Genomic DNA, 25140 nt, shown 5'->3' with positions numbered 1-25140 from the left:
AACTACTGTAGCTGTCCCAGTGCTTCACAATGTTCCAAACAGCTCAAAATAACTTTACATTATAACATAAAAGGTATGATTACAACAGTACAATATTAATTATAAATAAATGTTACAAATCCTATCAAATATGGAAGCTTAAAAAACAATTTAAGACATACAGTTCATCTGCTAACCCTTCAAAGGGATACTCCTAGATTACAATAAACTCCACATTTAGTCTAGTCAGAAAAAAATATGTGGTAAGGGCATCGGTCAACATGAATTTTCTATCCCTCAAACAGCCAGGACATACCCTGGCTTCCCCAAGTTCAACAGAGATTGCACTAAAGCTGGAATGTAACGGGGAGAAACTGGCAAGAATTTCTTCTTCCTTAATGGCACACTCTATCCATTCTCACACAAGACCTGTGGGGAGTGGTGATCCCTAAGGAACTCCCGTGGCTCTAAGATCCCTGACTAGCATTTGTGGCTGAGAGGAGCCAGGTGGCCCCCCTCACACACAATATTGCACACACCTTCATAAAGCTGAAAATACTGGCTTACTACCCTAGCCCAGCCCATTTCCCAGCCCACCCTGCACCCTCCCCTCCCAACTGGCATGTCTCCCCCCCACCCCCGCCCCCATCCCAGCATAAATTACAAGGCTGTCTCTTTTAAATCATTCAGATTTGGCATTCGTGAGCGATTTGTTCTGTTATAAGGGTGCCCGTTTGGCCCACCCTTGGCACCCAGCTGTTCAGAATAGGAAGGTCCCTCTGTGGCACTCCTGGTCACAGAGGACACGTGCCATCCAGGATCCATCTGACCTGGCAGCTGAAGGGCTGGCCTGCCCTTTGGTGTAGGCTCCTGCCGGATGTTGCTGCTCCCACCAGAGGCCTGGCTCAGGGGGTGAATCCGAATTTCTGAGAAGGAATTTTTGGTTTGTTGAGCTGTTAAGGGCTGGAAACGAGGATCTGAAGAAGCCGGGTGATTGGTCGATGACGAGAGATGCAACAGCTTGCGAAGGGATTTGAGTGGTTGGCTCTGAAAGAAAGATTAAGGTGCGCACAAGATTTAATTTGGAGTAGACAAGGGAGCTGAGAGGACGTGGAATTCAGGTGCAAGATAACTAAACAGAGGAAGGAAGGGAGAAGATATGGCTGGAGGGGCGAGTCCAGCTTTATCTGGTCTCTGGGTTTCCTGAAACAAGATTTTAGTCACTGCCTTTTAAATGAAGGCCTAGAAATCTAGAGAAAATAACTAGAGCTACTCAAAGGTAGCGCCTGAAAGTCAGGGCTCCTTTGATCTGGCTACATCCTGTCCTTACCCAGATAGAAGCAACAAGAGATAGAGGCGTGCCTCTCTCCTTTTTCAGAAGACTTCCCAAATAAGTCTTCCATTTATATCTCACCAGTTTTAGGATTAATCTTAATTGTCAACTAAATGGATTTAGAATCCCTGTGGAAATCCACCTCTGGACGTGTTTGTGAGGCTGTTTCCAAAGAGATTGAATTGAGGTGGGAAGGTCCACCCTGAATGTGGGCAGCACTATCCCACTGACTGGTGTCCTGGACTGAATAAAAGGAGAAAGAATACACTGGTACTCATGACCTTTTCCTGTCTGTGGATACAATGTGACCTGCTGCCATGCCTTCCCCACTGTGATGGATTGTACCTTCAACCTGGGAAAGTATTTTGTCAAAGCAATGGGAAAAGTAATTACTACAACTCAATAGAACTTGGGCATGTAACCATATTTAGCTGCAAAAGAATCTGGGAAAATGTATTGCTTTAGGTAGCCATGAAGCAAGTTCAAAAGTGTATAGCACTTCTTATTTGTTTAATGTTCGCTTTCTTTTGATACTGAATCTTCATGCACTCAATCTACTGTACTTTACTTTTTCATTTACATATCTTTGAGGTGGGAATGGCCACAATTTGGGCACTAAAAATACAAAGCATTTATCTCAGTTGCTCACAGAAGGACTGCTTAGTGGACTTCCTGCGCGCAGAAGGGCTGTTGGCCAGAGGCTCCACAGGGTACAGTGCTCTGGACGGAGACTGCCGTGAAAGCAGAAGGCCAGGTCTTGGACTCCAACTCTTGATCCTCTCTGCTCCTAGCCTTTATGTAGCCCAGGCTGGCCTGGATCTTTGTACATTGTTGGGAAATGTTATTTTGAGGTGTGTTACTTTTGTTTTTGTTGCATTTGTTTAACTCTGTGAAGTTACTGTGCCTGTCTAAAACACCTGATGGTCTAATAAAGCGCTGAACGGCCAATAGTGAGGCAGGAGAAACAGGTGGGGCTGGCAGGTGGAGAGGATAAATCTGAGGAGAGATTTGGAGAAAAGAGATCTGGGAACAAGAGAGAAGGAGGAGCACTTCAGGAGTTAGTCGGTCACCTAGCCACCCAGCTACACAGCCAGATAAGGAGTAAGAGGGAAAGAAAAGGTAGACAGGAATAGAGAAAGACCAAAGCTCTGAAGCCAAAGATAGGTGGGATAATATAAGTTAAGAAAAGCTGGCAGGTAACAAGGCAAGCTAAGGCCAGGCATTCATAATGCAGAATAAGAATAAGCCTCTGTGTGTGACTGATTGATTTGGGAGCTGGGTGGTGGGTCCTCCAAAAAGCCCAAAGAGTAAACACCACACTATAGTACATAGCCCAGGACAGTCTCAAACTGCTCACACTCCTGTTTCCAACTCCCAAGCGATGAGACTACTGGGTGGCACAATTCTGACTACTTTTTTTTTTTGAAACGAGTCTTTCCTAGTGAATTTTATAAAATTAGCAAGCAATCATAATAATTCAGCATCAGCTGGAGATGTGAAGTTACCAGAAAAGGGCTCCTTAGCATCATACCCTCAGATCTTTGTGTTCCTAGTTTGAATAATCAAAAAAAAATTAGGATATTTGATTCTCTATGCTCCCTTACCTCCCAGAATAGATTATGCTCTAGGTACAGAATATATATGGCCAGGCAAAGAGAATGGCAGTTTTGGAGAACTCTTGTTTATAGCTCCGAGTAACAGATTATAGTAAAACAAGTCAGATCTATAATCTTGTAGGTAAGACATAAAGCCAGGAGGTTTTGTTAGTTCAGGACAGTTTGGGAGACACAGAAAAATGCAGGTCAAATTGCATTTAACTGGTAAAATGTTTTCCTAAGAACAAAAGAATAAAACACAAAGCCTATAAAAAGAGCCATTGCTTCTAAATCCCAAACAATTTGGTTAACTAAACATGCTAGACTTGGTCACTATGTCTATTATAGTGAATTGAAGAGATCCAATACTGAAACATTTCCAATTAGTGTAACTGTTTAAAACAGATGGTACCTGAGAAAAAAAAAATTCAAGTTCTCCATTACGGCAAGGAACTATAACCCCGTGTTACTGTATAATATGTAATTCCTAATATAAGAATTTGACTCTTTATAAAAACCAGTTTGGATTTCAGAAGTTAAAATGTTCTTTTAAGAAAGCTTCTAGTGCCTGGTTTTCATGGCCCAATTTACATGCTAGCATCTTTAAGGTAACCTTAATCCTCTCACAACCTTGGTTTATCTTCCTTAATAGTTCATGGCATGCTGTACTTTTTACAAGATCTTTATGAATCTTTCTCTCCCGAGATGCGGCCTGATTGTGGGCAATAACTATTTCTTTTTCATCTCTCCACATTGCCCCACTGCCCTCCATGTTAGATGAAAGACAGTGGGGGCTAGCTCTGTTCCAGTGGGGGAAAGAATCAACGGCAGATTCATCCTGACCTCCAAAACCCATTAAGGCTACTCGTTAGGGTCTATTTGGGGGAGGCTCAAATTTTTTCTTCATTGCTCTTCCATCCCAGGACACACTGTCGCCTGAAAATTGGTGAGCCAGACTCACCTGGGTCTGCAGATCTGCCAGCTTCTCAGGGCGCCACTCCTTTGGTCTGCTGCCTGCAGTGCTAGAAGAATGAATGGCTTTCTGTAGAGTCAGAAGATCGGGACCATCAGTGTTGGGTACCTAGAGGGAAAGATGAAGAAAGATGCAGCAAGCATCACAATAACCCCAATCAAGATATACAACCACACCCAAGAGGTGACCCAAACTGAAAAGTAAATTAAACTAAACCAAAATTCAAAAGAAGGGGGAAAAAATCAAAAGGACCCAGTAAGTAAACCAAAACTCTCCAAATGTTCATGATGCAAGTGGTGCTAGTTAAATCCTGCTGCCTTCTTAATAATTTTCCCTGCATTAGGAAAAATTGGCAGATGTCATGCAGCCTGGTTAAAACCTTAACCCTTAAAGCATTCCCATGCTGTTAGTTTCAGTAGCTGTAAGAGAGAGCAGTTAAAGTGGACTGGACCAGGAACTGCTGTTGGATCCTCATCCCATACTGCAGTTAGGTTATGAACCAGTTCAATAAAAAAATTTCATGCTGGGAATATGATGCAAACTCTGTATTTGATGTTGCCAAAGAAGTCTAGGGGGGGCTTTCGAGGGGAGAGAAGAGGGGAGGTAGGGTTTGAATCATAGTCCCAAACTGCCCAGTAAATCTGGGTCTGGCCTTGGACACTTAGGAACTGCTAGAAATTTATGCCACAAATTTCAAATGAGTGCAATTGTTCTATTCAATGAGTTTGATGGACAAAGGTATTTGATGTGCCAAATACCAAGCAAAAGCCATGGCTCTACGCCTAGTGACCAGCAAAAGCTAGAGGCAGATAAAGAAAGAGCGAGTCATCAGCTAGTACAAGCTGCTTTTTTCATGGAACCTGCTAGCTCAATCAATTTGGTCAGTTCAGACTTGGTTTCAAAGAGACAAACTGCCAACCAAATGGTAACAAAGTCCATGTGGTGAGCCAAGGGCAAAGACATTTGTTGACTGTAAATGTTAATCAGATTCTTTACAGGAATTAAATGACTTCATGAATGCTGTCTGCTAACAACTGGCTAATCAATGCATCCAAACCAGCCTTACTAGTTTGTTTAGTAGGCTTAATGCTTCAACATCTTTAACGGATGCAGAAAACCCAGACTAAATATACTTATAATATATACATATATATGTATTATATACATTCATATATCCCAGTGAATTTATGGAACTGGCTCAGGCACTTAACTAGCACAAAGAGAATATGGAAAGAAGACATGCTGTTGTCATCAGTAAAACAAGTTTACTGGAGGCGTTTCAGGGCTACGATACGTAAAAACGGGTACCATGGGTGGAGTGACTACAGGAAGCTTTTTCAAAGAAGAACTATGCTTTAAGTGATTCTTTGAATTAAAAAGAGGAAAGAGGGATTTCTTGATGCTTGGATTCTCCCCGTTGGTGGAGTCTGTCTGTAATATAAGATACAAATGAGCTAATTGCAAAAAGAAAAAAATAGGTAAAATAAATAGGTGCTTTAATTGAAACTACTAGGCCTTGGTAGCGCTCAAATGATTAAATAGTAACGCTCATGGAAAGACGGTCTGAGCTAGGCATCTAGACAGATTATCTGTTACTTTTCGACTGGAAACAATCATGTAAGTTTAGGCAAGTACAAAATATTTCAGAGCCTATAGCATCATTATGAACAATAGCCCAGGAATGCCTAGAGACCTTTAGGCATCTGCTTACATTATGTTTACTTAAGAATGTATTTATTATCAAAAATTATTATGAAGAATTGTGTGTAATGAATTACTGATGAACTTCAGTCATTTCCTAATTGTTAGGACTTCAGTAACTAAAAGATTCTACCATATGGCTTGTTTATTACAAAAGAATATATATTTTAAGTCACTTTGAATTTCTTAGTCAATTATCTTGACTAAATATCATTTGGAAGAGGATTGCCACTGTGTGGGATACTAAGGTTAATTAGCCCTATTTCTACACTGTTAGAAATATATACCTCATTTAAAACACCTGGCACAATTCTGAATTCTGGTTTTCAAGAAAGTAACAACAGTTTAATCTTCAGGGCTGGTAAGGAGGATTAGTGGGGCCCTTGGCAACCTGAGTTTGATTCCCAGAACCCACAAAAAGGTCAAAGGAGAGAACCAACTCTACAAAATTGTCTTCTGACCTCTGTATACTGTAGCTCCTCTGCACCTTCCTCCCCCATATCATGCGCACACACAAAATTCCTTTAAAAGTTCAATCTTTAAATTGAAGTATCATTTCAAGTTGAGATACTAAAGAAGATACAAATTACCAAGTTGGCCAAAGCACCATATGCTCTGACGGTTTATGTAACTCCCTGGATATATGGCTATACAACCGAAGCCAGATTCCCCAAGGCAGTTTCCAGACTTCCTTGAGTCAAAGGAGGCACCTTTACAACACAGAATTATTTTTGGCACCTCTTTTTTCTCTTTTTGCTGCCTTGATGGTCAGAGAACAAAAATATATAGAGATGCAGTAGGATTGTCTTTTCATTGGTGTGTGTATGAAGGCATTTGTGTAAATATCTGAGTTTTCCGGCTTTAATAACAGAAACCCTGCCTAGGAGTTAACTTGGATTGCTAAGAAGGCCAGCAGGGAGCTCTCAGAGGCTGTTCACAGGGGACCCCAGTTTTAGTCCTTACAACTCACTGTGTGACTTTGGACGGGTCACCACTTGCCTGGCTCAGCGCCTACACTAGTAAACTAGATTTAGGCTACATCTAAATTTAGGATGAACATAGAATACCATGTTCGTCTGGTATCAGATTTCAATTTCTTAGAATCTTATGCAAAAGCTTCAATGCCTTCAATATTTTGATTTGCTCTACTTAGTTTTCTTTTTACTAAACGTTAGAAAGTAAAAACAAGTTCCCTTTAGTTACATTTGAATGTTCATTCGAAGGAAACAGAGAGAATTCAATGCCAGGCCTCGGTGCCTGAGGTCTGGCACTCTGTGTGTACTGCTCTTTGAAAATTTGACTCTAGAATCCAAAGCCCTTACATTTTTTCTTAATTAAAATGGAGAAATATAAAAATATTTTTGTTTGGAAAATTTAAGGCATTATGATCTCTGGAAAGCTATTCTGCAATTAGTATAAATATTTAATAAAAAGTTTAAGTGGAGAGGATGCAAGAGAATACTAATTTTTCTATTATTCTAACTTATCTAACTATTTAAATATTTAAAATTTGAACCAATATTGAATAATCAAATTAGGCAAGATGTATATACTATGCTTAGCAAGGGCTTTCGGTTTAATGTTGGTCTAAGGCAGACAAGCATTAAAATCTAAATTTATATACAAGACAGCCTCAATTCTTCTCTCATTATTTTCTACAGCTTAATCACATCACAGGACTGTAGGCATACAGTTGACAAAAACCCACAAAATTTATACCAGTGGCCAGGAAGAAGTGTCTTAGGGTAATACTTAGGATAGATAATATGTTCTATAGACAATGGACAGTTTAAATTTTTAGCACTTAAAACATTTTAAGCATCCCGAAGCAAAGTCAAGTCTATTTATTCATTTCTTAATCCAGTTTCAGCAACAAACGCAGTTGAGTGACATTTTAATTTGACATTTCAATCTAGGCAAATTTCAGTAAGAGACATAGGTACCCTTTTCCACCCCCATGAACATTTTAAAAATACCATGTAACCATTAAAACAAAGAGGTAACACACATACATACACACACACACACACACCTTTCCTCTAAAATTGTATGCACAGGCTAAAAAGCTATAGGAAAATACTAAAATCCTCATATTATTTATGGTAGATTTGGGCAAGATTAAGAATGATTTTTCTTTTTTCACATTTTTTTTCCATAATGAAATCTTTTGTTGCTGTTGGTGGTGGCAGTTTGAATGGTTTTACTATGCAGCTCTGGCTACCCTGAAACTCACTATGCAGACCAGGCTGGTCACAAACTCTCAAGACATCTGCCTGCTTATGCCTCCTGAGCTATAGGATTAAAGGCTTGCAATACCATGCCCCAAGCCTGCTCCTGGCTTGAAGTCATTTATTTCGAATAAAATACTGACATTTAATAAGCAAGTGAAAAAATGCTTTACAAAGGTCTAGATTTTAAGGGGCCCTAAAAATATTTAGGATGGACAGATGGCTTGGCTTTTAAGAGGACTTGGCTGCTCTTCCAGAGGACCTAGGTTTTAAGAGGTCTCAAACAAAAAGCCACTTTTAACATCTTTCAAACATCTCTGAGACAAACATCCTTACTATGAGTTACATACTTTCCTGCTATTAAGTAAAGAAGACGTTGTTAGTTATCACTAAGCTATCACTTCTCATTTTGATGATGGCTTGAAGGGACTCAGAAGCATTTAGTTTACTCATAGGCAAAAGTCAATGAAGCCTATGTGAACAGGCCATTCTGATTAGGCAATTTTCTTCTTTAACAGAATGAGAGTAAATCTTGTGTGAAGTAAAGCTAAGACCCAAATCCAAATCATTGAACATGGCTAACTCAATGTCACTTAGTTGTGAGGGTACCATAAAATGAAGAGAAGCAGGCTTCTTTTGAGTGAACTGCTCCTACTGTTCTCCTGGATGGAGGCTTGTTTCCTCCTCCCCCACTTTTTCTTGTCACTAGCTAGCTTAGAAATTTCACTCATGTGCTCCCAAACACTGATGAGTACAGGGCAGTACAGCTGGCCCATTGTTCAGACGCTCCTCGGGATCTCAGGTGCAGCCTGTCTCCCAGGGCCCTCAGAAGTGAAACACCTTCTCTTACTAAAGCAAGTCCTGAAATTGCATCTCTATGGCCAGATAGTCCATGATCTGGGAAAGGATAAGGGATGATGGCTATTTGTGAATTTCACAATTTAAATGTAAACTAAAATCATTTCCTAGGTTTTTACAAATCTTTATGCTCCCAGAGAAAACAAATCCCATGTCTCCATAATTTTGGAAGCATTTTCTCATCCCAATTAAGTGTTTTCCTACTCCTGGAGATTCTGCTGAATCTAGAAAAGGCTTTAGGAGAGGACAGTAGTGTAGGACTTCCGAAAGAGGTATCTATAACACAGTCACATTCAGAAATGAAGTCGGATTGCTCCATGTAGAGGGTACAATATCTCCACAGAAAAATACAGAAATCCATGTCATATATGGAAAATAGTCATGTACTTACTGTTTGAGATTTCTTCTTTTTCTTTTTCATTGACCTGAAGAAACCTTGCTTCTCCTTTTCTTTGAGCTGGTCAGAATGACTAATATTTTCAGGGCTTTTCCTAAATGAGAAGACATTTTTATCATATAGATCTCTAAATCACATTCTCTTGCCAATGTGTGACAAACATAATAACGGCTGAAAATGTGTGATACCAGATTCAATCAACCATGAAAAATGGAGCCCACAGGTAAAGGTCCTTTAAAATGCACAGGAGGAACTGAATCTAATCAGCATGGGGAAAGGCTGTTCTTTGGCACAGGCTTGATCACACTAGCAATTTGAGCACTATTACAAATGATCTGGAACTGCACTGTGGGACCATTTTCCTGCTGCTGGAAGTCTCTGAATTAGAGAGTCTGTAAAATGCATGGCTTAGAGGATGCCTTTTCTGTAACCCTCCAAGGGAAAGAACAGAAACATTTTCAATACCTTCAATTTTCTATTTACCTTTCAAAAACAAGCTCAACAAGTTTATTATTAGTAGCTTGCCAAGTTACTAAACATAAAAAAATCAATGCTGCTATAGAAACATTATAAACAGAAGTAAAATTTGCCCTGAACTGGAAAATTCCTATTTATTTATTAAACCTTTAATCTATTACACCTAAATAAAAAAAAGTACTCAAGGAAAAAAAATGTAGGCACAATGAATGCTCTAACACAGTATATCAGAGGTGGGGAGCCCTTCTACCTGAAAATGTTGATGTTAAGATTGATACCACAAATAACACCTAGGTATTCTAATAAAAATAGAAGATACTCAAAATAGGAAAGAAGGCAGGTGTAGTGGCATATGCCTGTAACCCCAGCACTCAGGAGACTGACACAGAAAGAGTGAGCTGAAGGCCAGCCAGGCTATCTGCCAAGACTGACCCTGAAACAAAAACTCACTTTTCAAAAAAAAAAAAAAATCCCAAAAGGGGAGAAAAAAGAAAAAGGAGAGAAAGAGGGGCAGTGGCTTGGGGGAGGGGGGCGCAGAGAACATCCTGGCTTTTGGCTTATGCTCTTTAAAAAGCAATTCAACTGGTATTATTCTTTTAAAAAATCTAGCATATTTAAATATTCCCTAAAAGAGTGGGAAAATTCTTAAAAGTGACAGTTAATTTATATTCATGGTTTCAGAATACCTAACAGTGATGAAGTGATTCTAATATCTAAGAAACTATGAGCTTATTTTATTAAAATATGTAAGCCAGAAAACTTCTAAATTAACCATTACTGGTTGCATGGCAGAAAGCACAATGAAGCTATTAAAAATAAATCACATCTTCAAAGAATATTCACTGACATGAAAGAATATTTAAACTACAACATTAAGCAAAAATATAATGATTTTAAGCTTTCTACATCAGGTAAGTCCAACTACATTACAATATAGGTTATTCACACGCACTTTCAATATTATTTATTTAATTTTTAAAGATGTATTTATTTTACGTGCTTGAGTGTTTATTCTGTGTGTATGTATGCGTATTATTTCTGTGCCTGGAGCCTATGGAGGTGAGAAGAAGGTATAAGGTTCCTTGGAACTGGGGTTATGGATGGTTGTGAGACACCATTTGAACTAAACCTGGATCCTTTACAGGAACAATGAGTGTTCTTAACTCCTGAGCCATCCCTCCAATCCCTAAATGCACTTTTGAAAATGCAGGGAGAAATTACGATAGCAATCTTGGCTGGGGCTGTGGCTGAGTGGAAGAGCATGTGTACTCCATTCACAAGGCCCTGGCTTCCATTGCAAGCGCTGGGGAACAAAAATAGGCTCGGCCTCATGGCATACGCTTGTATTCCTAATTAGGACTAAAGTGGGAGGATTACCTTAGCGCATGTGCTTGAGAACAGCGGGTAACAAAGCGAGATTCCCCCTTCTCAAAAAAAGCCCCCCAACTCTTAAAAAGCTCTATCTATTTAATAAAATTATTGGAAGTCTTTTTAATTTCTGAGAACAAATACATACTATAGGTCATCAACAAAGTGTTACACAGCACAGACTATTTAGGGTTGGGAATATAGCTCAATTGGTGCTGACAATGCTCAGTTGGTGCATGTGCACCTAGCATGCACAAAGCCCTGCGTTTGACCCCAGAACCACAAAAACCAGACATGATGGCACACACCTGGAGTCTGGGTACTCAGCAGCACCCCAGGTGTTCTTGAAATCCATTAGAACTTGCGACTGTAAGCACCACTTAATAAATTCCAAGTTCTGAAGCACAAGTTCTGTGATTTAATCTAGCAAGACTAACTACTTTGGGAATGCAGAACAGGGCATTTATCATTTTGAAAGGCAGAAGGTTTAGATGTGGTTGCATGGGTGTGGATGGGATGGTGGAAAGTTACAGGTTCTATAGATGCAGTTGTAGGATGGCTGGGGAAAATACTCTCTTCATGAATGCAATCTCAGGAAGGCAAACTGGCATTAGAGCAGAATTTTAGTGCTAACAGGAAAGAAGGCTGGAGATGCCACTCTTAGGAGGAAGCAGAATTCTGCCTGGGGAGACAAAAGTCTAGCCAGGAGGAAGCAGAGAATAATATGCAAGTGAGAGGCTGGAGAAGTTGAGGATAAGAAGAGGAAGGGGGCAGGAAAACAGTTCAGAATTTGCACTTTGGCACCCAGAGTTGGTTCTGGGAAACAGAGGAAGGATAGAAGACCCTCCCCAGGGTCTTTAAGGCACTGGATAAACTACAGTCTGGGTGGGGCAGGAGGAATGATGAGTTAATTATTTCAAGCTGAAGCAGAGCAGGTGGTAGGGCTGAAATCTAGGCAGGGAAAGCTTCTAGGGGGTCAAAAGAAAAAAGGAAATAAATCACCCAAGACAAAAGCTAGGATTGAGCTTGGATTAAAGGCGTGTGCCGCCTTTAATCCCAGCACTCGGGAGGTAGAGGCAGGAGGATCTCTGTGAGTTCGAGGCCAACATGCTCTACAAGAGCTACTTCCAGGACAGGCTCCAAAGCTACAGAGAAACCTGTATTGAAAAACAAAACAAAAAAGGTAGGATTGGAGCCTGAGTATATTTGCATCACAACAAACAGAAGAAAGCTGCCTTGTCTGCAAGGTCCTTAGCTGTGGAACAGTTTCCTGCCATTTCACTAAGGCTACCAACCCAGAGCAGTGAGTCCCTGACTAGAGGGCAGGCCTCAAGGTCCCTGCCAGGGAAAGTGGGCCCCTGCTGCTGGGGCTGCAGTCTCTGCTGTGATCTGCTGGACCTGCTCTGCCTGCGCCCTACTTCCCTTAGTCCCTGGCTCATTGGGGCATCCAGGAGTTCCTGTGTAGGTGCCGAGAAGTTTCATCGGGACGGGTGAGTGTGTGATATCCTGGGGCGGACGGTCCCGGTAGAGAGCACAAACGCCCCTACACTAAGGCTACCCAACCAGAGCAGTGAGTGCCTGCCTAGCGGGCAGGCCTCAGCAACCCCCCCGAAAGGGAGCGCAGGCACCTCCAGCTTGTACTGCAGTGTCGCCTGTGTTCTACTCGACCCCGCCCGACCCCTTGCATTCGGCCTTCTTTACGCGGGTCATTGGAATACCACGCATCCATGTTTTGGTGTTGAGGAGTTCATCTGGAAGGAAACGGTTCCTGCCCCTACACTGAGGAGATACACCCAGAGAGTTAGTCACAGCAAAGACTGGTCCAAGACATCAGGCCTCTCCTGGCTCCATTTGAAGGAAGAGATGGGCAGGCGCCAATGCAAGAATTCCCCCAACAACTTGAAAGGCAACGTGACATCACCAGGATCCAGGAATCCCGAAATGAGAAGTCTACACCCTAATCCAGAAGAATTAGAAGAATTCGACTCAAAAGTGAATTTTATGAAAATAATAGAGGACCTTAAACAGGAGGTGAAAAACTGCCACAACCAATTAGAGATTACAAACAAAAAGGTAGAGGAAATGAATAAATATCTCAAAGATACCCAAGAAAACCAAGAGAAACAAGAAAAAGTAATCAAACAGGTAAGGGAAACGGTTCAAGACTTGAAGAATGAAGTGGAAGTAATAAAGAAAACACAAACCGAGGGAAGGATGGAGATGGAAAGTTTGAATAAACGAACAGGAACTACAGAGACAAGTACCACCAACAGATTACAAGAGATAGAAGAAAGAATCTCAGACACTGAAGATACCATAGAGAAAATAAACACTCTCATCAAAGAAAACAGCATAACCAACAAATTCTCATCACAAAACATTCAGGAAATCTGGGACACAATAAAAAGACCAAACCTAAGAATAATAGGGATAGAAGAAGGAGAAGAAGTACAGTTCAATGGTCCAGAAAATATATTTAATAAAATTATAGAAGAAAACTTTCCCAACCTTAAGAAAGATATTCCTTTGAAGGTCCAAGAAGCATACAGAACACCAAATCGACTGGATCAAAAAAAAACATCTCCTCGTCATATAATAATCAAAACACAAAACATACAGAATAAAGAAAGAATATTAAGAGCTGCAAAGGAAAAAGGTCAAGTTACCTATAAAGGTAAACCTATCAGACTTACACCTGACTTCTCTATGGAAACCATGAAAGCCAGAAGGTCCTGGATAGATATACTGCAGAAACTACGAGACCATGGATGCAAGCCCAGACTACTATATCCAGCCAAGCTTTCGTTCACTATAAATGGAGAAAACAAAATTTTCCAGGATAAAAACAAATTTAAACAATACGTAGCCACAAATCCAGCCCTTCAGAAAGTAATTGAAGGAAAATCACAAACCAAGGAGTCCAACAATGCCCACAATAACTCAGACATCTAATGACCCTTCACCAGCACAACTTGAAGAAGGGAAACACACAAACTCTACTACCAAAGGAAAGAAAGAAAGAAAGGAAAAATGACCGGAGTTAACAACCACTGGTCATTAATATCACTTAATATCAATGGACTCAACTCACCTATAAAGAGGCACAGGCTAAGAGACTGGATACGAAAACACGATCCAACATTCTGCTGCTTACAAGAAACACACCTCAACCACAAAGACAGACATCTACTCAGAGTAAAGGGCTGGGAAAAGGTTTATCAAGCAAACGGACCTAAGAAACAAGCAGGTGTGGCCATATTAATTTCTAAGAAAGTTGACTTCAAACTAAAATCAATCAAAAGAGATGGAGATGGACATTTTTTACTTATAACAGGAACAATTCACCAGGATGAAATCTCAATCCTGAATATATATGCCCCTAATATAAAAGCACCCACTTATGTAAAAGAAACGTTACTAAAACTCAAGGCAGTCATCAAACCACACACACTAATAGTAGGAGATTTCAACACTCCTCTCTCACCAATGGACAGGTCAATCAGACAGAAACCTAACAGAGAAATAAGAGGATTAAGGGAGGTAATGAATCAAATGGACTTAACAGACATCTATAGAACATTCCACCCAAATAGGAAAGAATATACCTTCTTCTCTGCAGCTCATGGAACCTTCTCGAAAATAGACCACATACTCGGTAACAAAGCAAACTTACACAGTTACAAAAAAATATCGGTAACCACCTGTGTCTTATCAGATCACCATGGATTAAAGTTAGAATTCAACAACAATGCTATTCCCAGAAAGCCTATGAACTCATGGAAACTGGACAGTCAACTACTGAACCACACCTGGATCAAGGAAGAAATAAAGAAAGAAATTAAAGTCTTTCTTGAATTCAATGAAAACGAAGACTCAACATACTCAAACCTATGGGACACTATGAAAGCAGTGCTAAGAGGAAAGTTCATAGCATTAAGTGCCCACTTAAAGAAAACGGAGAAAGCACACATTGGAGAATTAATAGCCCACCTGAAAGCTTTAGAAAAAAAAAGAAGCAGACTCACCTAGGAGAAGTAGAAGACTGGAAATAATCAAATTGAGAGCTGAAATCAACAAAATAGAAACACAGAAAACAATCCAAAGAATCAATGAAACAAAAAGCTGGTTCATGGAGAAAATCAATAAGATTGATAAACCCCTATCCAAACTAATCAAACGGCGGAGAGAGAATACGCAAATTAACAAAATCAGAAAAGAAAAGGGAGACATAACCACAAACTCAGAGGAAATTCAGAGAATCATTAGATCTTACTACAAAAACCTGTATGCCACAAAATTGGAAAATGTTATAGAAATGGACACTTTTTTAGATAAGTACCATATACCAAAGTTAAACCAGGACCAGGTGAACAATCTAAATAGACCTGTTAGTCGCGAAGAATTAGAAGTTGTTATAAAAAACCTCCCCACCGTAGGCAGGCCCGGGCGGCGGAGGCACCAGCACGCAGGCAAGTCCGGGCAGCAGAGGCACCGGCGTGCAGGCAGGCCCGGGTGGCGGAGGCACCGACAGGCAGGCCCGGCAGGCAGGCCTGGGCGGCGGAGGCACCGGCGCACAGACAGTTCCGGGTGGCGGAGGCACCAGCAGGCAGGCCTAGGCGGCGGAGGCACTGGCGCGCAGGCAGGCCCAGGCGGCAGAGGCATCGGCAGGCAGGCCTGGGCGGCGGAAGCACCGGCGCACAGACAGTTCTGGCCGGCGGAGGCACCGGCGGGCAGGCCTAGGCAGCGGAAGCAACGGCGCGCAGGCAGGCCCGGGCAGCGGAGGCACCAGCACGCAGGCAAGTCCTGGCGGCAGAGGCACCGGCGTGCGGGCAGGCCCGGGTGGCGGAGGCACCGGCAGTCAGGCTCAGCAGGCAGGCCTAGGCGGCGGAAGCACCGGCGCGCAGGCAGGCCCAGGTGGCGGAGGCACCGGCAGGCAGGCCTAGGCGGCGGAAACACTGGCGCACGGACAGTTCCGGGCGGCGGAGGCACCGGCAGGCAGGCCCGGGCGGCGGAGGCACTGGATACAGGATAGTGCGGGCAAGAAACAGTGAAGCCTGCACTGAGAACAGATTGCCCCGCTACAATTAAATCAAACCCAATAGATAGCATCGGTAAGAGGAGATGGGCAGACGCCAAGGCAAGAATTCACCCAACAATCTGAAAAACAACATGAAAACACCAGAACCCAATGATCTTACAACACAAGGACTTGAACACCCTATCACAGGAGAAGAGGAAAAAACTGACTTTTTGAAAGCAATAGAGTCCCTTAAACAACATGTAAAAAACGCCCTCATAGAAATGGATGAGAAGTATAACAAAAAGTTTGAAGAAATGAGTAAATACGTAAATGATACCCTGGGAAGCCAAGAAAAAACGATCAAACAGGTAATGGAAACAGTCCAAGAATTGAAAACTGAAATGGAAGCAAGGAAGAAAACACAAACTGAGGACCAGCTGGATATGGCAAATATAGGTCAACGAGCAGAGACTACAGAAACAAGCATAATCAATAGAATACAAGAGATAGAAGAAAGAATCTCAGATTCTGAAGACAACATAGAGAAAATAAACGGACTGATCAAAGAAAACACCAAAACCAACAAATTCTCATCACAAAACATTCAGGAAATATGGGACACAATAAAAAGACCAAACCTAAGAATAATAGGGATAGAAGAAGGAGAAGAGGCACAGCTCAAAGGTCCAGAAAACATTTTTAACAAAATTATGGAAGAAAACTTCCCCAACATAAAGAAAGATATTCCTTTGAATATTCAAGAAGCATACAGAACACCAAACAGACTGGATCAAAAAAAAAAGTCCCCTCGCCATATAATAATCAAAACACAAAATATACAGATTAAAGAAAGAATATTAAGAGCTGCAAAGGAAAAAGGCCAAGTAACTTATAAAGGTAAACCGATCAGACTTACACCTGACTTCTCTATGGAAACCATGAAAGCCAGAAGGTCCTGGATAGAGGTACTACAGAAACTAAGAGACCATGGATGCAAACCCAAACTACTATACCCAGCCAAGCTATCGTTCACTATCAATGGAGAAAACAAGACATTCCAGGATAAGAACAAATTTAAACAATACGTTGCCACAAATCCAGCCCTACAGAAAGTAATAGAAGGAAAATCACAACCCAAGGAATCCAACATTGCCAACACTGCCTACAATAACCCAGGCATCTAGCGACCCTTCAACAGCACAACTCAAAGAAGGGAGACACACAAACTCTTCTACCAAAAGCAGTAAGAATAACCGGAGTTAACAACCACTGGTCATTAATATCACTTAATATTAATGGTCTCAATTCACCAATAAAAAGGCACAGGCTAAGAGATTGGATACGAAAACAGGATCCAACAGTCTGCTGTTTGCAAGAAACTCATCTCAACCACAAAGACAGGCATCTACTCAGAGTAAAGGGTTGGGAAAAGGTTTTTCAAGCAAATGGTCCTAAGAAAAAAGCAGGTGTGGCCATACTAATTTCTAACAAAACTGACTTCAAACTAAAATCAATCAGAAGAGATCGACAGGGACACTTTATACTCATAACAGGAACGATTCAGCAGGATGAAGTCTCAATCCTGAATATCTATGCCCCTAATATAAAAGCACCCACTTATGTAAAAGAAATATTGCTAAAACTCAAGGCAGACATCAAATCACACACACTAGTAGTAGGAGACTTCAACACACCTCTCTCACCAATGGACAGGTCAATCAGACAGAAAACTAATAGAGAATTAAGAGAATTGTTGGAGGTAATGAATCAAATGGACTTAACAGACATCTATAGAACACTCCACCCAAATAGGAAAGAATACACCTTCTTCTCTGCAGCTCATGGAACCTTCTCGAAAATTGACCACATACTTGGAAACAAAGGAAACCTCCACAGATACAAAAAAATATCAGTGTCCATCTGTGTCTTATCAGATCACCACGGATTAAAGTTAGAAGCCACCAACAAAGCTACCCCCAGAAAGCTGACAAACTCATGGAAACTGAACAGTCAACTACTGAACCACACCTGGGTCAAGGAAGAAATTAAGAAAGAAATTAAAGTCTTCCTTGAATTTAATGAAAACAAAGAGACAACATACTCAAACCTATGGGACACGATGAAAGCAGTGCTAAGAGGAAAGTTCATAGCACTAAGTGCCCACTTAAAGAAAACGGAGAAAGCATACATTGGGGACTTAACAGCACACCTGAAAGCTCTAGAAAAAAAAGAAGCAGACGCGCCCAGGAGGAGTAGAAGACTGGAAATAATCAAACTGAGGGCAAAAATCAACAAAATAGAAACACAGAAAACAGTCCAAAGAATCAATGAAACAAAAAGTTGGTTCTTGGAGAAAATCAACAAGATTGACAAACCCCTATCCAAACTAATTAAACGACAGAGAGAGAACACGCAAATAAATAAGATCAGAAATGAAAAGGGGGACATAACCACAGACACAGAGGAAATTCAGAGAATCATTAGATCTTACTACAAAAGCCCGTATGCCACAAAACTGGAAAATGCAAAAGAAATGGACACTTTTTTAGATAAGTACCATATACCAAACCTAAACCAAGACCAGGTGAACGATCTAAATAGACCTGTTAGTCGCGAAGAATTAGAAACAGTTATCAAAAATCTCCCTTCCAAAAAAAGCCCAGGGCCAGATGGTTTCAATGCAGAATTCTACCAGAACTTCCAAGAAGAGCTAATACCTATACTTCTTAATGTATTTCACAATATAGAAACAGAAGAGTCATTGCCAAATTCCTTTTATGAAGCTACAGTTACCCTGATACCAAAACCACACAAAGACCCAACCAAGAAAGAGAATTACAGGCCTATCTCACTCATGAACATCGACGCAAAAATTCTCAATAAAATACTGGCAAACCGAATCCAAGAACACATTAGAAAAGTTATCCATTATGATCAAGTAGGCTTCATCCCAGAGATGCAGGGCTGGTTCAACATACGAAAATCTATCAATGTAATCCATCATATAAATAAACTGAAAGAAAAAAACCATATGATCATTTCATTAGATGCTGAAAAAGCATTCAACAAAATTCAACACTCCTTTATGATAAAGGTCTTGGAGAGATTAGGGATACAAGGGGCATACCTAAATATAATAAAAGCTATTTACAGCAAGCCGACAGCTAACATTAAATTAAATGGAGAAAAACTCAAAGCCATCCCACTAAAATCAGGAACACGACAAGGATGTCCACTCTCTCCATACCTCTTCAATATAGTGCTTGAAGTTCTAGCAATAGCAATAAGACAACATAAGGGGATCAAGGGGATCCGTATTGGAAAGGAAGAAGTTAAGCTTTCATTATTTGCAGATGATATGATAGTATACATAACCGACCCCAAAAACTCTACCAAAGAACTCCTACAGCTGATAAACACCTTTGGTAATGTGGCAGGATACAAAATCAACTCCAAAAAATCAGTTGCCTTCCTATACACTAAGGATAAGGAAGCAGAGAGGGAAATCAGAGAAGCATCACCTTTCACGATAGCCACAAATAGCATAAAATACCTTGGCGTAACTCTGACCAAGGAAGTGAAAGATCTATTTGGCAAGAACTTTAAGTCTTTGAAGAAAGAAATTGAAGAGGACACCAGAAAATGGAAGGACCTCCCTTGCTCTTGGATTGGGAGGATCAACATAGTAAAAATGGCAATTCTACCAAAAGCAATCTATAGATTCAACGCAATCCCCATCAAAATCCCATCAAAATTCTTCACAGATCTGGAGAAGACAATAATCAACTTTATATGGAAAAACAAAAAACCCAGGATAGCCAAAACAATCTTATACAATAAAGGATTGTCTGGAGGCATTACCATCCCTGACTTCAAACTCTATTACAGAGCTACAGTACTGAAAACGGCTTGGTACTGGCATAAAAACAGAGAAGTCGACCAATGGAATAGAATAGAAGACCCTGACTTTAGCCCACAAACCTATGAACACCTGATTTTCGATAAAGGAGCTAAAAGTATACAATGGAAAAAAGAGAGCATCTTCAACAAATTGTGCTGGCAAAACTGGAAGTCAATCTGTAGAAGAATGAAAATAGATCCATATATATCACCATGCACAAAACTCAAGTCCAAATGGATTAAAGACCTCAATATCAGTCCAAACACACTGAATCTGATAGAAGAGAAAGTGGGAAGTACTCTACAACACATGGGCACAGGAGAACACTTCCTACGTACAACCCCAGCAGCACAAACAATAAGGACATCATTGAATAAATGGGACCTCCTGAGACTGAGAAGCTTCTGTAAAGCAAAGGACACTGTCACTAAGACAGAAAGGCAACCCACTGACTGGGAGAAGATCTTCACCAACCCCGCAACTGACAAAGGTCTGATATCCAAAATATACAAAGAACTCAAGAAATTAGACCGTAAAAGGTTAATCAATCCAATTATAAAATGGGGCACTGAGCTGAACAGAGACTTTTCAACAGAAGAAGTTCAAATGGCCAAAAGTCACTTAAGATCATGCTCAACTTCCTTAGCAATCAGGGAAATGCAAATCAAGACAACATTAAGATACCATCTTACACCGGTCAGACTGGCTAAAATCAAAAACACCAATGATAGCCTCTGCTGGAGAGGTTGTGGAGAAAGGGGCACTCTCATCCATTGCTGGTGGGAATGCAAACTTGTGCAACCACTGTGGAAAGCAGTGTGGCGGTTTCTCAGGAAAGTCGGGTTCAACCTACCTCTTGACCCAGCAATACCACTATTGGGAATATACCCAAGAGATGCCCAAACATACAACAAAAGTATATGCTCAACTATGTTCATAGCAGCATTGTTTGTAATTGCCAGAACCTGGAAACAACCTAGATGTCCTTCAATGGAAGAATGGATGAAGAAAGTATGGAATATATACATATTAGAGTACTACTCAGCAGTAAAAAACAATGACTTCTTGAATTTTGCATACAAATGGACGGAAATTGAAAACACTATCCTGAGTGAGGTAAGCCAGACCCAAAAAGAGGAACATGGGATGTACTCACTCATATTTGGTTTCTAGCCATAAATAAAGGACATTGAGACTATAATTTGTGACTCTAGAGAAGCTAAATAAGAAGGTGAACCAAAAGAAAAACATATAAGCATCCCCCTGAATATTAACCTTCATCAGGCGATGAAAGAAGACAGAGACAGAGACCAACATTGGAGCACTGGACTGAAGTCTCACGATCCAAAGGAGGAGCAGAAGGAGAGTGAGCACGAGCAAGGAACTCAGGACGGCGAGGGGTGCACCCACACACTGAGGCAATGGGAATGATCTATCGGGAACTCACCAAGGCCAGCTGGCCGGGGACTGAAAAAGCATGGGACAAAACCGGTCTCGCTGAACATAATGGACAATGAGGACTACTGAGAACTGAAGAACAATGGCAATGGGTTCTTGATCCTATTGCATGTAATGGCTTTATGGGAGCCCAGGTAGTTTGGATGCTCACCTTAATAGACCTGGATGGAGGTGGGTGGTCCTTGGACCTCCCACAGGGCAGAGAAACCTGCTTGCTCTTTGGGCTGAGGAGGAAGGAAGACTTGATTGGGGGAGGGGGAGGGAACGGGAGGTGGTGGCGGGGAAGAGGCAGAAATCTTTAATAATTAAATTAATTAATTAATAAAAAAATCAGCAAGAAAAAAAAAAAAAACCTCCCCACCAAAAAAAGCCCAGGTCCAGACGGCTTCAATGCAGAATTCTACCAGAACTTCCAAGAAGACCTAATACCTATACTCCTTAATGTATTTCACAATATTGAAACAGAGAAGTCATTGCCAAATTCCTTTTATGAAGCTGAAGTTACTCTGATACCAAAACCACACAAAGACACAACCAAGAAAGAGAACTACAGGCCAATCTCACTCATGAACATCGACGCAAAAATACTCAATAAAATACTGGCAAACCGAATCCAAGAACACATTAGAAAAATTATCCATTATGATCAAGTAGGCTTCATCCCAGAGATGCAGGGCTGGTTCAACATACGAAAATCTATCAATGTAATCCATCATATAAATAAACTGAAAGTAAAAAACCATATGATCATTTCATTAGATGCTGAAAAAGCATTTGACAAAATTCAACATCCCTTTATGATAAAGGTCTTAGAGAGATTAGGAATACAAGGGTCGTTCCTAACTATAATAAAAGCTATTTATAGCAAGCCGTCAGCTAACATCAAATTAAATGGAGAGAAACTCAAAGCTATTCCACTAAAATCAGGAACACGACAAGGTTGTCCACTCTCTCCATACCTCTTTAATATAGTGCTTGAAATTCTAGCAATAGCAATAAGACAACATAAGGGGATCAAAGGGATTCAAATCGGAAAGGAAGAAGTTAAACTTTCATTATTTGCAGACGATATGATAGTGTACATAAGCGACCCCAAAAACTCCAGCAAAGAACTCCTTCAGCTGATAAACACCTTTAGTAGCGTTGCAGGATACAAGATCAATTCCAAAAAATCAGTTGCCCTCCTATACACAAAGGATAAGGAAGCAGAGAGGGAAATCAGAGAAGCATCACCCTTTACGATAGCCACAAATAGCATAAAATATCTTGGGGTAACCCTAACCAAGGAAGTAAAGGATCTATTTGACAAGAACTTTAAGTCAATGAAGAAAGAAATTGAGGAGGATACCAGAAAATGGAAGGATCTCCCTTGCTCTTGGATAGGGAGGATCAACATAGTAAAAATGGCAATTCTACCAAGGGCAATTTATAGATTCAATGCAATCCCCATTAAAATCCCATCAAAATTCTTCACAGATCTTGAGAGGACAATAATCAACTTTATATGGAGAAACAAAAAACCCAGGATAGCCAAAACAATCTTATATAATAAAGGATCGTCTGGAGGCATTACCATCCCTGACCTCAAACTCTATTACAGAGCCTCAGTATTGAAAACAGCTTGGTATTGGCATAAAAACAGAGAAGTCGATCAATGGAACCGAGTAGAAGACCCTGATCTTAACCCACAAACTTATGAACACCTAATTTTTGATAAAGGAGCTAAAGGTATTCAATGGAAAAAAGAGAGCATCTTCAACAAATGGTGCTGGCAGAACTGGTTGTCAACGTGTAGAAGAATGAAAATAGATCCATATCTATCACCATGCACAAAACTCAAGTCCAAATGGATTAAAGACCTCAATATTAGTCTGAACACACTGAACCTGATAGAAGAAAAAGTTGGAAGTACTCTACAACATATAGGTACAGGAGATCACTTCCTACGTTTATCCCCAGCAGCACAGACATTAAGGACAACATTGAATAAATGGGACCTCCTGAAACTGAGTAGCTTCTGTAAAGCAAAGGACACTGTCACTAAGACAAAAAGGCAACCCACTGATTGGGAGAAGATCTTCACCAACCCTGCAACAGACAAAGGTCTGATCACCAAAATATATAAAGAACTCAAGAAACTGAACTTTAAAATGCTAATGAACCCAATAAAAAAATGGGGCACTGATCTGAACAGAGAATTCTCAACAGAAGAAATTCAAATGGCCAAAAGACACTTAAAGTCATGCTCAACCTCCTTAGCGATAAGGGAAATGCAAATTAAAACAACTTTGAGATACCATCTTACACCTGTCAGAATGGCTAAAATCAAAAACACCAATGATAGCCTTTGCTGGCGAGGTTGTGGAGAAAGAGGCACACTCATTCATTGCTGGTGGGAATGCAAACTTGTGCAACCACTTTGGAAATCAGTGTGGCGATTTCTCAGGAAATTTGGGATCAACCTACCCCAAGATCCAGTAATACCACTATTGGGAATATACCCAAGAGATGCCACATCAAATGACAAAAGTATCTGTTCAACTATGTTCATAGCAGCATTGTTTGTAATAGCCAAAACCTGGAAACAACCTAGATGCCCTTCAATGGAGGAATGGATGAAGAAAGTGTGGAATATATACATATTAGAGTACTACTCAGCAGTAAAAAACAATGACTTCTCGAATTTTGCGTGCAAATGGATGGAAATAGAAAACACTATCCTGAGTGAGGTATCCCAGACCCAAAAAGAGGAACATGGGATGTACTCACTCATAATCGGTTTCTAGCCATAAATAAAAGACATTAAGCATATAATGTGTGATCCTATAGAAGTTAAATAAGAAAGTGAACCCAAAGAAAATCATATAGTCATCCGCATGGAGAGGGGGAAGTAGACAAGATTGCAGGGCAAAAACTGGGAACTTGCGGGTGAGGTGGCATGGGGCAAAGGGGAAATGGGATGAGAAACATGAGAAGGGGAGGATGGGAGAAGCTCGGGGGATTGGGATGGTTGGGATATAGGAAGGATGGATATGGTAGCAGCGAAGTATATATCCTATCTAAGGGAGCCATCTTAGGGTTGGCAAGAGACTTGACTCTTGAGGGGTTCGCAGGTGTCCAGGAATATGTCCCCAGCTGGTACCCTGGGCAACTAAGGAGAGGGAACCTGAAATGACCCTATCCTATACTGATGAATATCTTGCATATCACCTTAGAACCTTCATCTGGCGATGGATCGAGGTAGAGACAGAGTCTCAATTTGGAGCAACGGTCTGAGCTCTTAAGGTCCAAATGAGGAGCAGAAGGAGGGAGAACATGAGCAAAAAATCAGGTCCACGAGGGATGCACCCACCCACTGTGACAGTGGAACTGATTTATTGGGAGCCCACCAAGGCCAGCTGGTCTGGGACTGAATAAGCATGGGTTGATTCCGGACTCTCTGAGCATGGCGGACAATGAAGGCTGATGAGAAGCCAAGGACAATGGCACTAGGTTTCGATCCTAATACATGAACTGGCTTTGTGGGAGCTTAGCCTGTTTGGACGCTCACCTTTCTGGACGTAGATAGATGGACCTTGGTCTTCCCGCAGGGCAGGGAATTTGGACTGCTCTTCAGTATCGAGAGGGAGGGGGAATGGAGTGGGGGGAGGAGAAGAGGAGTGGGGATAGGGGGAGGGAAGTGGGGGGAGGGGGCAATATTTGGGAGGAGTGGAGGGAAATGGGAAATGGGGAGCAGGTGGAAATTTTAATTAAAAAAGAATAAAAATAAATAAATAAATAAATAAATAAATAAATAAACAAACAGAAGAAACAGCCTGAGCAAAGAAGGGGAGACACAAAGACAAAACAATG

At 40.9% G+C, this 25140-nt stretch overlaps 1 protein-coding gene across 2 annotated transcripts in view; it reads right to left on the bottom strand.

Moving 5' to 3' along the window:
* Positions 1-635: 635 nt before the first annotated feature.
* Cdkl5 (cyclin dependent kinase like 5) overlaps positions 636-25140 on the bottom strand; it is a 209579-nt gene continuing 185074 nt past the window's right edge. Inside the window, exons 16-19 of one of the 2 annotated variants that reach the window (XM_057759435.1) lie at positions 9059-9158; positions 5189-5311; positions 3869-3988; positions 636-1026 (exon numbers count right to left, since the gene is read on the bottom strand). In XM_057759435.1, coding sequence (XP_057615418.1) covers positions 640-1026; positions 3869-3988; positions 5189-5311; positions 9059-9158 — 730 coding nt within the window. In that variant the 3' untranslated portion in view covers positions 636-639. The remainder of the gene's footprint in view (positions 1027-3868; positions 3989-5188; positions 5312-9058; positions 9159-25140) is intronic. The other variant, XM_057759436.1, reaches the window with a different exon arrangement.

This window comes from Chionomys nivalis, chromosome X (genome assembly GCF_950005125.1).
Source record: "Chionomys nivalis chromosome X, mChiNiv1.1, whole genome shotgun sequence".
Classification (NCBI taxonomy): Eukaryota; Metazoa; Chordata; class Mammalia; order Rodentia; family Cricetidae; genus Chionomys; species Chionomys nivalis.
Note: the sequence above shows the minus strand (reverse complement) of the source record. Positions and strands in the feature narration are given on the sequence as shown.